This window comes from Gossypium hirsutum, chromosome A10 (assembly GCF_007990345.1).
Source record: "Gossypium hirsutum isolate 1008001.06 chromosome A10, Gossypium_hirsutum_v2.1, whole genome shotgun sequence".
In the NCBI taxonomy this organism is placed as follows: Eukaryota; Viridiplantae; Streptophyta; class Magnoliopsida; order Malvales; family Malvaceae; genus Gossypium; species Gossypium hirsutum.
In genome coordinates, this window is record NC_053433.1 from 97,408,103 (window position 1) to 97,425,458 (window position 17,356).

The 17,356-nt window shown below is 34.0% G+C and overlaps 1 protein-coding gene across 1 annotated transcript; it reads right to left on the reverse strand.

Annotated features, from left to right (window-relative positions):
• Window positions 1-8,620: 8,620 nt before the first annotated feature.
• On the reverse strand, window positions 8,621-10,611 carry LOC107896700 (protein DETOXIFICATION 55). The gene is made up of 2 exons (XM_041079185.1): window positions 10,458-10,611; window positions 8,621-10,365 (listed from the first exon to the last, which is right to left on the reverse strand). The coding sequence occupies exons 1-2, from the start codon at window positions 10,509-10,511 to the stop codon at window positions 8,890-8,892; spliced, it is 1,530 nt and encodes a 509-aa protein (XP_040935119.1). The 5' UTR covers window positions 10,512-10,611; the 3' UTR covers window positions 8,621-8,889.
• Between the last annotated feature and the right edge of the window lie 6,745 nt (window positions 10,612-17,356).

Here is a 17,356-nt window from a genome sequence, read left to right on the forward strand (position 1 = left end):
AAAATCAACATCACATGTCGGTGAATTCATCAAGTTTGTCTCAATAGGACCACCCAAACCCTGAGCTATGAATTCATTAAGAGTAAGAACTCAACCTTATGCATATACATTATTCACCATAGAGATAGATAAAATGTACACTATGAGTTTTTCCATGGTTTCATTTGACCTCATTAAACTTAGAGAACTAAGTTCGGTATCTAACATGAATTCCTCAACCACCTTAAGGCTTATCTCTCTCGATGAATCAAGAACCATTTTCCTACTTAATCCTTTGGTTAGTGGATCAGCTAGTGTCACACTCTAGTTGGTGAGTTGGCTCGATTTGGGAGACTGAGCTGGTGAATACCTCCTAAGTTGAGGCTTAGACAGGATAAGGAGGGTAACCCTGTACCAAAGTGTTTCATAGAACTTTTCTAATACAAAGGAGTTCCACTTTGCAGTGTGGCAAGTTGCTGATTGTGGTGTGAACCTTATGAGACGGACTTTCCCGCTAATAAGATCGTCGCTCGTGTAGGACACATTTAAGTCGTCTAACATCTTAGTAGAGGTAACGTGTCAGTAATTAAGACACTTGGAGACCCTTTTAGGATGTGATTACTTAGTGAAACTGTACTAGAGCGAGTAATGATTAGAGATAATCCTGATTGGGATTTGGACGTGAGTTATCTATAAAGAGGATAGCGTGATAGCAGGATATTAGAGAGAATATTTTTTAGGCATCTTCTCTGCTAGACGTCGTTATCATCGAAGAAACCATAAGTGTTTTTATTTGCTAACAAAGGTGTTGACTGTTAAAGCTTAGGAAAGCTTCTATACCAGTTGTCTGTTGGTAAATTCTTGAACCTTCCATTAAGCTTTACCAGATAGATGGAAGCTGAAGTAAGAGAGGTTTGGCAAGATTTCTTTGAATACTGGGTATGAAGGAAACTTCTATCTAGAAACTATTTGCATGTCTATAGATTCTTGCTATATCGTAAAGTTTTTTTTTCATTTTTTTATGTTTAAAGAAGTTGTCTTATTTTTTTACCTAAATAACTGAGAGAAGGTCCCAATATTAAAGGGAAGGAACCAATAGAGTAGACAAAGTTTTGAGTAAAGTATTCTGGTGAGTTCCTCTATACCTTATGTTTTGTATCTGTGTTAATTCATTTAATCCTTATCACTGTATAACCAAGTAAGTGACATGTTTAACAGTAGTAGTAATTCATTTATAATTTTTTAGAAAATATACTACTACAAAACAAACTCATTAGCACTGACTGGAAAATAAATCAAGATTAAATGAATAAAGTATTACTGTGCTATGGAAGAACCACTGCCTTAGAAACGAATTCACTCTGATTGGTGTAATCATATAGTGGATGTCATCCCCAAAGATTAACACAGTTCTTTGATATTCATACACCTGAAATAAGGAAGGTAGAACTCAATTGGTATTGCTCTTTTGAAATAATATGAAGATAGAATTAATCAAAAAAATCACACTAGGATTAATTCCCAGGAAAGTTTGGAGGGGTCATAGGCGGTCCCGCTTAAAACCCAAACTCCTAGCCAAATTTCATCTAATGCAATTTAAGCAAAATTCTAAAGTTTTAGAAAGAATGAGAGGAAGCCAAGAGAGAGTAGGAGAAGCTTTGTTTTTTTAGTTGTGTATTAAATGAAGGAAAAATGCCTCTTACTTATAAGATTTTGGAAAGGGGTAAAAATGTAATTTAGTATGGGCAAAATGGTAGTATTTCCATGTAACAGTCAGAAAAATATTTAATATTTTTGTAATTGTAAAAAAACGACTTCTAACTATTGGAAATAATAATTTGTAATTGCTAAAATAAATTTGCATTACTAACAAGGTGATCTCAGACTTGAACCATGTTTATGGAAGCCCAAGGATCGGGTTTAAAGTCTAATGGGAGCTATAATGAAGAACCAAGACAGCAAGTTGAAGCATAGTTGGAACCGAGTGGTCTGGGGGACCCCGATGCCCCAATGCACAGCCAAGCCAACCCTAGCACTGAATATGAGTCTCAAGGCCCAATTTTAGGCTCATGGATGTGATGGGCTTACACTACCTCAAGGCCAACAATAAGGTCAAAGGTAAAGCAAATGAAACCAAGATTCAATCAAATCCAATATGTGAGGATGAATCTTTTCGAGGAAACAATGAATGATACATGCACGAAATGAGTGAAATGTATTAAAGTCAATTGAACTAAGCTATCAATTTTTAAGTTGAAAAGATTAGTCAACTTGCAAAAAAATTTTGGATGGGATCCAAAAATTTCTGAATTAATATGTCTTCATAGAATTTGAAAATTATCTCTTAGCTTCAAAATACACTTTGAATCACTTGATTTTGAGTTCAATAACTCAAGTTATGATCGTTTTAGTGAAGACTGTGCAAGTAGAATTTTTGGATAGGATTATTAGGAGAATTACGAGTTTTGGGTGCTTAATTTGAGTTTAAATCATACTAGATTCGTATTTTAGGCTTAATTTTTATTATATATAAGCGAAACATTGTATTTATCAGCTCTTATTATTTTATTATTTTTTATTCCAAATTTTTTATAATTACTAAATATTTTAAGTTATTTAGGAGTTTTATGTCAACAAGAAAGTTTAGTTTAAAACTACTTCTTATTTAGGTTAATTAGAGTTCCAGTATACTTAAGAGTTTTATTTATATTTATTTAACTAGCCTTTTCATTATACACAAACCAAATCATTATCATTCAACATATTCTCTTTTGAGTTAATAAATTTTCTTTGAGTTTTTCTTTTCAAGAATTTTTCTTGAGTTTTCTTTTAGAATTTTTTTTTCTTATAGAAAAAAATTTAACAATCTTTTTATATTGTGGGAGCATCTTGAAAATTTTTCTTGTCAAGATTTCTTTCTTAGAGGGAAAATTAGAGCCGCTTGAAGGGGGTTATGGATTCTTTTTGTTTCCAAGGCTACTTAGGACTTCTACATGTCACGTTCCATCTTTTCCATCCATCATCTTTATTTTCTTCTTTATTGTTACAATATTTGATTTATTTTTCTATTTTATTTATCTTAGTTATTTATTTTAATTGCTTTTTTTATCTGACTTGGTTTTGTTTGTGTTTCAAATTGTGTCAAAATTCAAGTTTCTTTCTGAACGTCTAGAGCCCTAAGTCAAATCCACGACTTGAACAAACTTATGATCCTATTTCGTATTCATCCATATCAGTTGTCTTAGTGCCCCTGCCCCATCCTTCATGAGCCCCTATGTTAAGCCTTGATGCCCCGACGCCAATTATGTTGCTTCGACATACTTCTTTGCATTTTGATTGGGTTTCGAGGGCATTTTACTCTTTTGAGGGTTTTATGACTTCAAGCAAGCTTTTTTCAACCTAGTTAGGTCAAATAAATAATATAAATATTATATTTTTAGAGGGAACTAGGGCCTTTTGGCAGTTTTTTGACTTTATAGTTTGTTTTTTTTTTATTGTGTTCTTTCAACTCTATAGCTTTCTAAACTCCTTTTTTTAGTTGAAGGTTAATCGAAGTTTGATTCAATACATTTATGAGACTTATTTTTGCTTTAATTCTTCTTTGTTCTTTAGCATTTTCGCATCTTCTGTTATAATTACAATTGCCTAAGTTTTTTTTTTAAATATATGGCTAATATTTTATAGCTTAGAATGGCTACCTTGTTAGTTAGAATAATTAAATATGTAATTGTTTAATTCAATTAATACTGGTAACAAACTGCATAAATTGTTTGTTCTTTATGATTATGTGTTGTGGATGTGTGATCTAGCTTAAATGAACCTTTTAGGGCAAGTTTGTAGGTTAGAATTATGTATCTCTAGTTATTAATGTCATTGGTAAGTTAAATCGTGGACATTGAATTACAAGGTTATTTATTGGTAAGGGAAGTAATTTCAAATGAGTTGGCTCTTGGTTATCAAACATATAAGGAGAGATTGGTTGTCTGATGTTAAATCAACAACTAGAACTAATTTATTAAAGGCATTGAAATTATCCTTATGTCAATGGTCGATTTTATGAATCAAATAGAGAACTTATCTTTGGTTAGAGTTTATTCCCATTGATTTTCTAAAACCTTTAGTTATTGCTTTCTTCATTTTAGTTTTTTAATGAATTTAGTTTTTGATTTTATAAACCCCTTTTTATTTACTTTACTTATTTTTGTTTAAGAAATAAAATTATTACCGATCCTTATAGATATGACTCTTTTAATTGCTTCCTACTAATCTAATATTTTCAAGTAAATTTTATTTTTGTAGGTGTCAGCAATCTATTACTTATACCATAGAATTATATAACTGAAATTATGATAATGAATAATTATAATTTATAATTTTATAATATTAAATTAAAAAATAAAATCATTATAAAAGAAATAGGGTGGAGGAACGTGGAGTGGTTATGGATATAATGACATTCATGAACATGGATGTCTTCAACATCCATGCAAACGTGAGGTGAAAATGGACGAGGCAACCTCCGCCCTTCTTTAGTCTATTGTCACATTTAAATTCTATCTAATTTATATAAAATAATTTATAATAATTATTTTATTTATATATATTATGCACTTTATATGTCATATGACCCATATTTTAAATTGGTCTCCAAACTTCAAGATGTTCTAATTGAGTCCTCAAAGGATCAGTATCACATCAATCCTGCTCTTCCAATAATGTCGCTATTAACTCAAGCACTAAATATTAACTCAAAATAACATAGAGTATATTTAAAACACATTAGTTAAATTACAAACACAAATGTACCTATCGTAGAACTATTTCGATTTGACTTGTTGAAAAAAAAAGAAAAAAAATGAAATAAGCCTCCTAAATTTTAATTGCATTGTCTATTTTTTAACACATTAGTTATGATTAAGTTATTTATATGATAGGTATATTTAAAAATGTTCCACATCACCGACAAGTTTTTGTAAGAAGTGAAAGTGGACCTAGTTCCCAAGTATTTGGACCAAGTTCAAATTCTAGAGTCATCGTTGTTGAGAGAGTTTTCTATGAATACCACCTCAGCTAAATAGGACTAGTTTTAGGCTATAAAATGAATGAGGACACATGTGGTTATAAAAAACAAAATGTTGTATGTCATATCCAAACAAGCGTTTAATGTCTAAACTTATGATTAGGCTGAGGGAAAGACCTAATTTATACAATTTTGATACTTTTAAGATTCAAAAACATTTTCAAATTTAAAGACTAACTTAAAATCTAGATGATTGCTTAGAACATTTAATGGAATTACTCGATAATATATAATAGTATAATGTAAATATTATAATATTATCCATGCTTAAAACTTGATAAAAAATATAAATATAAAATAGAATAGATTATTTACCTAGCCAAAAAGATAGAATAAATTTTGAAAAATAAATACCTAAAAGAGTTGAGTTAATTATTTACTAATCCATATTTCGTATAAAGTTGAATTTGAAATTAATAACATTATAGGTGAATTTAGGGGTGCTGGTAAGGCTCGACCTCCCAAATTTGTAAAATTTTTTAAGCACTTTTAAATTTAGATTTTTTAATTTGATATTATAATTAGTGTTTAAAAACGAATAAATTTGTATTTGGCCCTCCAAAGTTTTTCAAAGTTTTCTAATTTGATTTCTTTTATTGAACTTATAATTTTTATGATAAATTTAGTAGCATTTCTAGTTTAATTTGAAAATTTAATACAAAATAGTATCTAAATATGAATTTGGTAAAATTTAAAGTTGAACAATTACAACATCTATGTATAAATAGTATCTAAATATTAATTAACTAAAAAAAAGACTTTTTTTTGAAAGATAGCTAAAAAAGTAAGCTTAAAATGTTTATAATATCTAATACAAATTGAGCATTTAATTTAATTTATTTTTCTTAAATTTTGGTAATCAAAATGATCTCATATAAAAATATGAGTCAGGCCTACTTTAAATATGTATATTTTATAAAAAATACCCTGACCACTTATCAATAATTCTAACTTCACCTTGAATAACATAGTCCAAATTCAACTGTACCCATCTAGGGTAACTTTAAGGGGCAGGTAGAGGCTTACTCTCCTAAAATTGAAAGTCATGCAATTTAATTTATTTATAAATAATAAAAATTAAATTAATATATAATGAAATTACACTTTAATCCATCAAAAATAAAAAATATATATTTAATCCCTTTCAAAATAATAAAATAAAAATTAATATATACTAAAATTATATTTTAACCTCTTAAAAAAATATAATTTAATTATTATCCCCACTAAAAAAAAATTCGATTTAGCCCGTAGCGATGGGCACGTCTTCTCACCAAAAGGCAACAGTAATAATGTTAAATTTCTCGCAGAAGGCAGGAAGGTATATGATTTAGATATTGGTCTTACAATGTCGTTTTCAGAAACCATGCACAATACGTCATGAACCATGCAAATAAAACTTGACTGTGCATAATTTGAGTGGTCCATTTGTTTTCTGTTTTGTTTTTATTTTTATTTTTATTTTTTTGAAGTAGGTTGGTCCATTTGTTACAATGAAGGAAACACCTTCAAATTATTTCCTCACATTATATCATAGATGTGATAGTTTATAAATCGATGCCTTCAATGCTGTAATTAGGCTCTAATGTGAGCTTGCTTTTCATTATTCCGAAACAAACCGATTCAAATTCAATAGAATTAAATTAAATAAGAAAAGACAACGCACAAATGTCCGAAGACAAAAACATTATGAAAAATAATTACAGCGATTCAGCCAATGTGTATGAAGCTATAATTTTGTTGTTCTTGTTTCTTTTGCTTATGTATGCAGTAGCTGTTGGATTGGATATATCTTTTTATGGCTGAGCAAAGGAGATTGATTTCCAACATCATTATTGCAAAGAAAATTAATTCTTTTGAAGTCATATCAACATCATTGTGAAATATAGTTTATAGTCCTTCCTTTTTCAATTCATCAACTGCCGGTGGCTTTCATATCCTTCTCTATCGCATTATCTTGATTGCGAAATCTGAGGGGAAGACGATGCTTCATTAACGGCTTTATAGATTTGTAGCAAGTTTTGTCGACAGAAATCTTTACAACTACCCCCTCCTATATAAACACTCCTCATGGTCATGAATGATCAACAGAATCAGTGTTTTTTTCTTCAGCAGAAATGTTGGACCACGAATGAAATTCCCTAGGTTTAAAAAAGAGAAATGGGCGGAAATTAGTTGAAAGTTTTCTCATTCATAAGTTTGAACCAAAAGAAAGCAATGGAAAATTAGCTAAAACTTCAGCTGCTGGTGTAGCAAAGTCTTAAAGGTGAAATTTCTTTATAAGACACTTTTTTGGCATGCAGGAAAAAAAAACCCATTATTTATCTTTACATAAAGCTTTTAGTTTCTAAGATTTGGGGAGGAGAGGGCATTCAATATATGGTGAATTTAATGCCCTAAATTTTGCAGATTTGAAAGCAGTAAGCGTAGACATAGATGTTTATGTTCTTCTTGTTGTTATCTACGAGAAGACTGTTTTTAGGTACTGCATGAGCTCAGATGACCAACCTAATCAAGAGACAGGCACATGGAGCACATGTGTGCCAGCAAATGACAGGGGACTTCACTGTTCAACACTAATGTTTAGGTACCCTGGTTGGCTAGCTATGGCTAGCTTGGTGGAATTCTCTTTTGTTTTCATTGGTGTCTTAAGGATTGCCATGTATCATAGTAGATTTGATAATGAGGTCTTGATGGTTGATCAAAATGTAAAATTGAAAAGTCAGATTGCAATAATGCTGTAACAATAGGTTGTGACTTTCTAATGGCATCACAAAAAACCGTGAATAATACGGAACATAGAAAGAGGTATAATAATCAACCAATCCAATCTCATAATAACATCTTAGATAAACTCTCAATATGTTTCCGAGTGAACAGAATAAGTTGATCAGTTTAATGCAATCTTCAAACCTCCAAAATAATCTACCAATAGATTTTCTTTAATATAATTAATTATTTTTTAAAATAATCAAATATTATTTTCAAAATAGTCTTAAAAAATATTTACAATTTAGTTACTTTTCAAAACAAACATGTGCAATGAATCTATCTCTTGATTAGGTTGATTATCTCATTATTTTAGTCACTGCTATCAACGATAAATATTTTAATTTTAATTAAAAATAAGTAAAAAGATGTGAGTACTAATTAGAATCAATATGTGCACCATTGTTGTCCTTCAAATGTGTGAAGCAGTACCTATTCTTTTACATATTATTTTTAATCAAAATCAGGTTTTTAGTTAAAAAGTAGGACCTGGACTGCTAATAATAATGATTAATTTCTTTATTATGAATGCTTTCAAGGAGGTAAATTTGGATATCTATTTTTTTAATTATTGTTTTGTGTAAGTGAATGGTTTTAAAAAGAAATGCTAATAGCAGAATTTATATCCAAATCTGGGAATTTAGATGTTGATTCGTATAGTCAGATTCAAGAATTAATACCTAATAGATCGAGAATCAAATTCCAGCACCCGCAATTTCTTTCTTTCCTTGACCTTTCGTTGTATTAAAAAAACAAACAAAAGAAAAGGGCTAAACCTTTATCTCATAAGCATACAGATAATTCTATTTTTATGATTAGCATTAATTGATTGATATACAAAGGTGCATGCCTGCATGGTCTAGCGCATGGCCAAAGATTAGTAGGGAACTAGCTAACTTTGAAGAGAAATAAAAGAAAGAAAAAGGGAAAGACAAAACCAACAGGTGTATATATATATAACATGAGCCGGAAAATAATAATAATGAAGATGAAAAAGTGTAGTTTCAATTTGTTCTGTTAGATGGGAGTATTCTGGTTCCTTGAAGACCACCATGTTTTCCTCACTTTCCAAAACCCAATTCTGTGAGAAATCCAACTCCCTCTTCACATTTAATGACTGGGTCTGCATGTACAAAATGGTCAGTTTTGCCCACCAACTCTTTGGCCTTCAACGACTCTCGTTCCCAATCCGTCCTGAATACCACTGTTAAAATGGAGATAACACATGCAATCTGAGCACCTAGCAGCCCATAACACATCCCCACGAACCCTAGTCCGCAAACAAAGCCTAGGACTATTGCCAAAGGCGCACCCACCAAGTAAAACGAGTAAAAGTTTATGGTTGCCCCAGTCCCGGGCCTAGCACTCCCTCTTAGGATCCCACAACTTGTGGTTTGTGGACAATTTGCTAGCTCACACAGTCCAAGTATGGGTAGTACAATCATGGTTAGCTCTAGAACCTCATAATCCTTTGTGAAAACTCTTCCCCAAGCTTCTCTCCCGAATACCGTCCCTATTAATCCCAAAAATGAGGTCAACAAGGCTAGCCCTATGGCTACCACCGCTGCCAACCGTGCCCTGCTCGGCCTCCCCGCTCCGAGTTCATTCCCGACTCGGGTTGAGGCCGATGCACTGAGTGCTGTTGGCAACGTGTACATGAGAGACGTCGTTTGTATCACTATTGCTGATGTTGCCAAAGCAACTCGAGGTTCGGATAAATAACCGGCTAGAATTGTCATAAACTCGTACCACCACCACTCTAAGCAAACAGCAATGCAGCTTGGTATTGCCAGTCGAAGAAGATCTCCCCATTCCTTCCCTATTAGAGCTGTTGACGAAGGTGGATGTGGCAGAGTTGGCGATGGTAACAAAAGCGTCCGTATCGACTCCTCTGGAACAAGATGACTAGTTCGAGTGTAGAACATGTAACAAAGAAGGAAGAAAAGGGTGTTGAAGTTGGTGATGAAGGTGGAGATTGCTATCCCAGGGACGCCTAAACCTAAAGTAAAGGATAAAAGGACTGTGATTGGAAGATGAAAAAGGGTCGAAACTAAAGCTGACCACATTAAAGGCCAAGTTGTTCCTTTGTTACGCAAGTAAATACGTAGAGGATGAAGAAGGCTATTTGCTATAAGATCCGGGATCGCAAACCGGCAGTAAAGGCTGGCAACTTTGGATATATCAGGGTCTTGATTGATGCTAAGCATGAGAGGTTCAAGGTTAAACCATATCAAGCCGATAGGTACCGAAGCCAGCAGTAACATTACAATCGTTCTTTGCAAAGTGAGAGCTGCCATTGCTAAGTTCCTCGAGCCAAAAGCTTGACTGCAAAGCGATTCCATGCCCGTAGCAAGCCCTGACAAGACTGAGTAGCCACTGATGTTTGTAAAACCAACAGCTAACGCTCCACCAGCAAGCTCAAGGCTGCCTAATCTTCCCATGCAAACAACTAAAACCATGTTCCTTGCATAAGTCACCAAGCTCATAGCTGCTATAGGGAACCCTATATCAGTTATTCTCTTTAGCTCCTCAGTCACCTAAATATAGACAGTGAAACAAAAAAAAAAAAAAAAAAAACTCAGTTAACTTGTCATCTGTTAGAATGAAAATTGTGTCAAAGGTTGTATACCTCTGCCATTGTTGGTTGCTTTTGATAAGATCTCAGTGCTTCAAGCTCGGCCATATCTTTATTTCTTTCAGTTAGCAATGGGTCACTCTAATTTGCTGTGAAGTGAGTGGGAGAAATATATGGGGAAAGATGTTTTTATAAGCCAAGATATTGTGGGGTATATATATATCTGATTGTCAAGTATTTAATTTGTATAACAATAGCTCTGTTCTGCCTTAAAACGCATAAACAAAGATGCAACGTCATACTGCAGCTATAAATATATAAATGTTTAATAGTGATGTAAAACATTTGCAATGGAAAAACCCTTGTTTTAACCGTGCGATATTAGAAGCATGTTCTGAAACACAGTACTGCTACAATCAAACATGTCATTTTCCCTTAAAAAATGGAAACATATCAATAACACATCCGAGAAAATCATGCAAGAATGTTTAAAGAACTCGCATATGTATCTGTCTACCTGCACGTGAGAGAATTTCATGTTGGTGGCTGTCATTCTTATCACTATATGTTCTACTTCTATGTACTAATACTGGAGGATACTTTTATCTCCATCTTCGGATTTAAATAGCACCTCTAACGAAAAGTTATGGTACCACCAAATATATTCCGATTCAACTATCGTAATATAAACTAGTTGGAATCAATAGATCCGTCAATATTGTTGGTATAAGGTCATATTTCAAATGTCTGTTATCACTAGGGCCTTGGAAATGAACGATCACAGTCCACGTCAAAGGAGAGATTATAGAAAAAAATTAGAATTAAAAATTGAAAGAATATGTAGTTAATTTGTGTTGGAAGCAAAACACTTTTTTCTTTCCCACATGTTTTTTCCAAGTATGCTTCGATGCATCCAAAACTAAAAGCAAATTAAACCTTCCACGTTTCCGATTGGAGCCACACCCCTTGTCTATTAAAGGTACTACAACAACCTTCCTTTCTATATCATTTATCTAATTTTCCCCTTCTTCTATTAGCCCTAATTAATTCGTTTCCCTTCCATCTTTGCTATTTTTATATTACAAAATATCTATATATTTTACAAAATATCTGCTCTCACCTTTTTTGTTAAGACAAATAAAATCTCAGTCTATAAATAAAACAACGGACTGTAAAAGTTGTATTATACGTATAGATGATGGATCCATGAGTTAATAGAATATCTTTAAGAGTATATACCATTTCATTTTCTTAATAATTTCAGTGGGATGCGATGGTTTCTCTTAACCTTTCACTTGCTAAATGCGCTAGATGGAATATTGCTTCATGATTTACGCAATATGTCTCCTGATTTACAAAACAGTATTCTAAAAAGAGTTTGTAATTTTTTTTTATTCTTTTAAGGAATAATGGTAAGAGTTGTCGAGGGGTTAAACTTTCCATGCTTCTATTTGGCTTGGGCACGTAGCACCACGAGAAGTTACTTAAGAAACACCTATGAATGACCTTCCGCCTCATATTATTCGACTGGTCATTGGGTGATTAGCCACTTGCATGCCCCATACTTCATCAAGCCACTCACTGATCAACAAACCCTCCACCAAGCCACTTACTTTTTAGCGGGAATGCACTCACCACTAATAGGAGACCATTAAGGTACCACATAGGCTTAACAACCTCGAACTACCTCTCCAGAAGGAATGTTAGAGCAGTACTGCACATAGGGGCCTTCCTCCTATAAATACCCTAAGGAACGATGAAGAAAGGATCTTTTCCCCCTTTAGCAACCTTAAGCACCTATCCTCAGCACTCAATCTCCCTTACCTTCCCAGCAACCTTCACACTACTCTTCCCTTACTTTGACTCTCCGCTTGTTTAGGTGAACCGATCTCCTTGTCACCATCACCATCTCTCCCTTATCCAATCTCTTATTGAGCACTTGTATCAACAATTAGTGCAATGAGTGTAAACAAAACCATGGCTCCTTCAACTAATGTTTCTATTAACCTAGAGATTCCAACCAACCCAGCAAATCCAACAAACCCTACAAACCTAATAGAGCTTCCTTCAAACCAAACACAAACATAGGAACCTGCTTCAACTCAGCCGTTTGCGCCACTCTCTCAACCACCAACCAACAATCTTGATTAAACCATTACACGCCAAACCCAACCCCTACTTGGTGCTTCCTATTCTTTTTCAGGGATGCCTATTCTACGTACTACTAGTACACTCTTCTGCATTGGTAGTTTGCCTCAACACCCTAGGGCAATGTTGCCACAACTCCTACCAATCAGGCTTCCCAACATTAACCCTCTAGCTCTCAGCAACAAGTTACTGAGATACATGAGAAAATACATCGCCTTGAGGCTTAACTTTTTAAGTAGCAGCATTAATTTTCAGGAAAAAAATGAACACGAATGTCATTTGGATTTAAAGAATGCCTAAATGAGCATTTATCGTAGAGATTAAGGAAGGCAAAAACCCAGAAAGGTAGGCTCACCAGCCCTTTGAGGAAGGTACAACTCTATTCACTCTCTGCAGATTAAATGACCAAAGGCAACCAAATGATCCACCTATTGATAATAACTGCCCAATTGGTTCCCAAGGCCAAGGTCCCATGGTAATGATGCTACCTTAGAGGAGTAGATGTTGGCCTTGAAGATGGAGTTGTTGCAAGAATTCCGAGGGTTGATAATGCTCGTTTGAGTTATTCTAATGCGCCCTTCGCTCCAAAGGTATTATTCTATAACCTTCCATCATCCTTCAAATTCCCTAGGGTCTTTTATGGTAGTTTAAAAGACTCGAAAGATCATTTAGCCCACTATAACAACCACATGAACATATTAGGCACCTTTGATGGAATTAAGTGTCAGACCTTCTCTATGACCCTCACACATACTATTTGGGCATGGTATTTATCTCTGCCAAGGGGTTTCATCCGCACCTTAGAACAGTTTGCCAATATGTTTATAAGCCAATTTCTTGCCAACAATACTCTACAGAAATAACATATCCCATGTTCATCTATCAAAAAGAGGAGCAATCATTCTATGACTTTGTCTATCATTTTAATATAGCCATGACGACCACAAAAAAGAGTCTGAAATAACTTGTCATTCAGACCTTTATTACTAGCACAAGCCACCAATTTTTCAAGTATAATATTGTTAGCAACCTGTTGGACTCACTCCCTACCCTACATGAGATTGCCCACTGATTTGTAGAGAGCGACAAAATTCAGTAAGGTAATGCCAAACCATTTTACGCTAGCAACCAAGACCTATCTCAACACAATTCCTCCTCTCCATGCAAATATTCAAGGCAACAGCAAATGCATACCCAAGTAAGTGATATAGGAAACATAAGATATCATGCCTTGAATTAAGGGGTCAACAAATGGTCTCCATTGTCAATTCCTCCTATCGCTCAAGGCCTATCCGAGACAATATGGGCCACTAGAGCTAGAGGAAAAGGAACTTTTATAATCGCTTCCCTTCATACCATGAGCTAACTTCCTCCTCGACTTATATCTTTAGCCAAGAAACAATAAAGGATATTAGAAACCCCTCCGTCTATGCTTTAAAGCCAACATCACAACAATTTCAACCAGCACTACCAATTCCGTAATGCCCTAGCTGTCATACAGAGAATTGTATCCATCTTAAAGATGCTAGTGAGTCAGCCATTCAACAATGACATTTGAAGCAATTTTTTCCCATGAGGCACACAGAAAAATCTATCCCATGATAGAGAAGTAGAACCATCTGATGCCAGAAGAGATGATAAGGGAAAACATCTTATGAGAAGGATTATTGATATCTTAATTGGAGGTAGTGTAGAAAGGATTATTGATCTCATGATTAGGGCAAGTAGCTCATGAAAGGCTTACCTCTAAAGCATAATATATGTAGCCGCCCTAGCGAAAAAGTCTAAGACCTCTCCTTGGCATCTGCAGTTATTAGAAGCAGATGAGAGAGAAGTTTGGATGCTAAGGGTGATGACCCTCTCATAATCTTAGCCACCATATCCTCATTCCAAGTGAAGAGGATCCTTATAGATACGAAGAGTTCTATTGACATCCTCACTGCTAAGGTTTTCTTCAGATAGGCCTCAAGGATTTGGCACTGAAGAAAGCAAGTCTGGTGTATGGTTTTGCCAGCCATTCATTAGTAGTAAAAGATTTCATTACCTTGCTAGTGATTTTAGGTGATGACAAGCACACCACCATCGAGATGATTGAGTTTCTTGTTATGGACCATCCTGTTGCTTACAAAGCCATATTTGGCATTAAACCTAGAGAGTATAGATGCAATATTAGAGGCCAAGCTTCCTAAAAACTAAGGCAATAAAGTAGACTAAGACCATTCGTTTGTGTGATAAGGACTAGAGCAAGTCATACAAATAACTGCAACTCTCTCGTTACTTGGAAAAAAGTTGTTGAGTTCCCTATTGGTAGAATACAGAGATTTCTTTACTTGGTTAACAATATATATGTTAAGGATCCACCCATCCATCATCAAGCATTCTCTAAGGATGGTCCCTAAAGCCAAACTAGTTAAGTAAATGTAAAAGAAGTTCTCTGATGTTACGATCAACGTTTTATAAGAGGTTAATAAACTGTTAGGCAATGGGTTTATCTGATGTTATGAGATTACGATAAATTTTGACATGATTCTACACCTTATATGTGTAATTCCAGGCCAAAATGAGCCAACGGTTGCACAAACAACATGTTTCTATGAATCGTCATATGCATAAATTCAGGCCAAATGAGCCAATGATTGCGCCTACAACATGTTTCTATAAATTGATATATACGTAATTTTGGGAAAAATGAGCCAACGTTGCACCTATGACGTAAACACGAAACATCTCACTCTACATAAAAACTTACAATGATACAACTATGACACCATTCGATACATGTATGACTCACAGACTTTCATATAAGTTATGTTTTCTTAAAGAAACCTACTGTTATAGTCATTTATACTTAGAAATTTTATAAATTACCACTGCAAAGGATGGTCTTGGGATAAAATTTTATAATAGATGACAATAAAATATTATAGGGAAAAACAAGGAAGAAGCTAATGCAATAAGGAAAGAATGATTTTCATCAATTGAAAGAATAAGTATAAGAATAGATAGTTCCAAGAACTAAAATCTTAAATTTATGTATAATTTCCTCATCAGTTATAACATCTCAAGCATCAACTGAAAGGACACCATCCACTATGAGAGATGGCTTACTAGTTGGAGGATTGCTAGGTTCGTTAGTGGGAGTAGCAGGAGGATTATTAGTGCTAGTTACAATAAGGTGTACTTGATCACATTCTTCTTCTTGCACTTCCTTTCTAAACCTTCCTTCTAGCTGCATTTGGGGAGTAGCAAGAATAAGGACCCCAAGTTTTTTAGATATCTCAAGTCAAAACTGTTCTCAAACATCCCCAGAATGGTAGTAAATATTAAATACCAATGCCTCATTTCCTTAAAGAATAGTAGCAAGGCAAGAATAAAAGTCAACCCATAGGATTCAAAAAGCCCACGCACCACTAGGGCCCTGAGGAGAAAGTTATTGCTCATTATCGGGCTCAAGGTTTTCATCCTTTATTAAATGCCTTGACATCTTACGTATAGGTTTCTTGCTCTTCCTTCAGCATCGGCAGAGCCTTCTCTAGCTCCTCCTTTAGCCTTATTACTTCTTCATCTTAATCATTAGTAGTCTCCTCTAGCTCCCTCTTCCACTCCCAACTGGTGGCCCACTCTGCCTTGTACACTTTACAGTGGCTGGTGAGGTCATTATATCTCCCTTCAAGGAGGTATTCATTCTCTTCAACCATTAGGTCTCTTCCTTAATTTTTTTTCCTTATCAACCTCAACTTCCTGATTCTTCTTCTCGACGATCTTTGAAACCTCTTGGGCCATTTGAAGGCTCATAATACATGAACCTAAAGAAGAGAAAGCAATAAGTACCTCACGATTGGGTTAGGCCAAGGCAACCAAAGGGGATCCAATCCTTTCCAAAAGAATTGTAACTATTATTTCACTAGCTCATAATTAGGAGAAGGGAGCGACATACCCTAATTAAATATACTAGGGTTGTCTTCTCTCATATGTATTATAAGGGATTTTTTGGGCCTCTCTTGTATTAAGTCCACTTATATGTTCTTCTTGGACTTTTAACCCTACATTTTATAATTAAATCCAACCCAATACATGTTTTTCTATTTCCCAAAATAAATATGATTTATTAAATTAATTTAATAAGATAGATTAATTTTCTCAACCCAATTCTAATTCCGTTAAAGTCATGGCAACATTACCTTAAGAGAATATATGAGAAAATATATTTAATTTTCATATTCAACGGATTCACAATGACCAATTAATTTAATTTCATTTTTAAACTTCAATTATTTGATTTAAATAATAATTCAAAAAACTTAAATTAATCCTCAAGTCATTTCCATACTTAGTGAGAAAACACATTCATTTCGAATGTGACTCATTTATCTAACTTTATCATTTCCATCCATTTCTGCTTATTTGATTGTATATGCAATTCATTTATGGTTTCGACGAGCTAGTAGAAGGACCGATTGGACATATATAATTAGAGCTCAAACAATCAATAATTAAGTTCTAGCTTTTCTTCTATTAATTATAAACTCATTTAGTCAAAAAGTCATTCCATTATAGTATCATAACTTAGCTCTCCCTAATACATATCATTACGAAAGCTACTCAATCAGTACTTGTCCAATGACCTTGTCATAAGTGTGTTAACCTCATAGGTTATCCTTAATTTCTTTGGGATAAATTTTTTCTCCCAATATGATCCTATTTTATCTTATGGTAACCATTACATCTTCCTTCATGAAAAGCCAAGTACTATCAAATAGTAATTAGGTCATTTATCACAAAGACAAATGGCCTGTGTCCACGTT

Bases quoted from the DNA above. Each gene is read 5' to 3' on its own strand.
- LOC107896700 (XM_041079185.1), bottom strand. From the start codon at position 10,511: ATGGCCGAGCTTGAAGCACTGAGATCTTATCAAAAGCAACCAACAATG. The intron at 10,366-10,457 runs GTATACAACCTT...GTCTATATTTAG, and splicing joins AGCAACCAACAATGGCAGAG to GTGACTGAGGAGCTAAAGAG.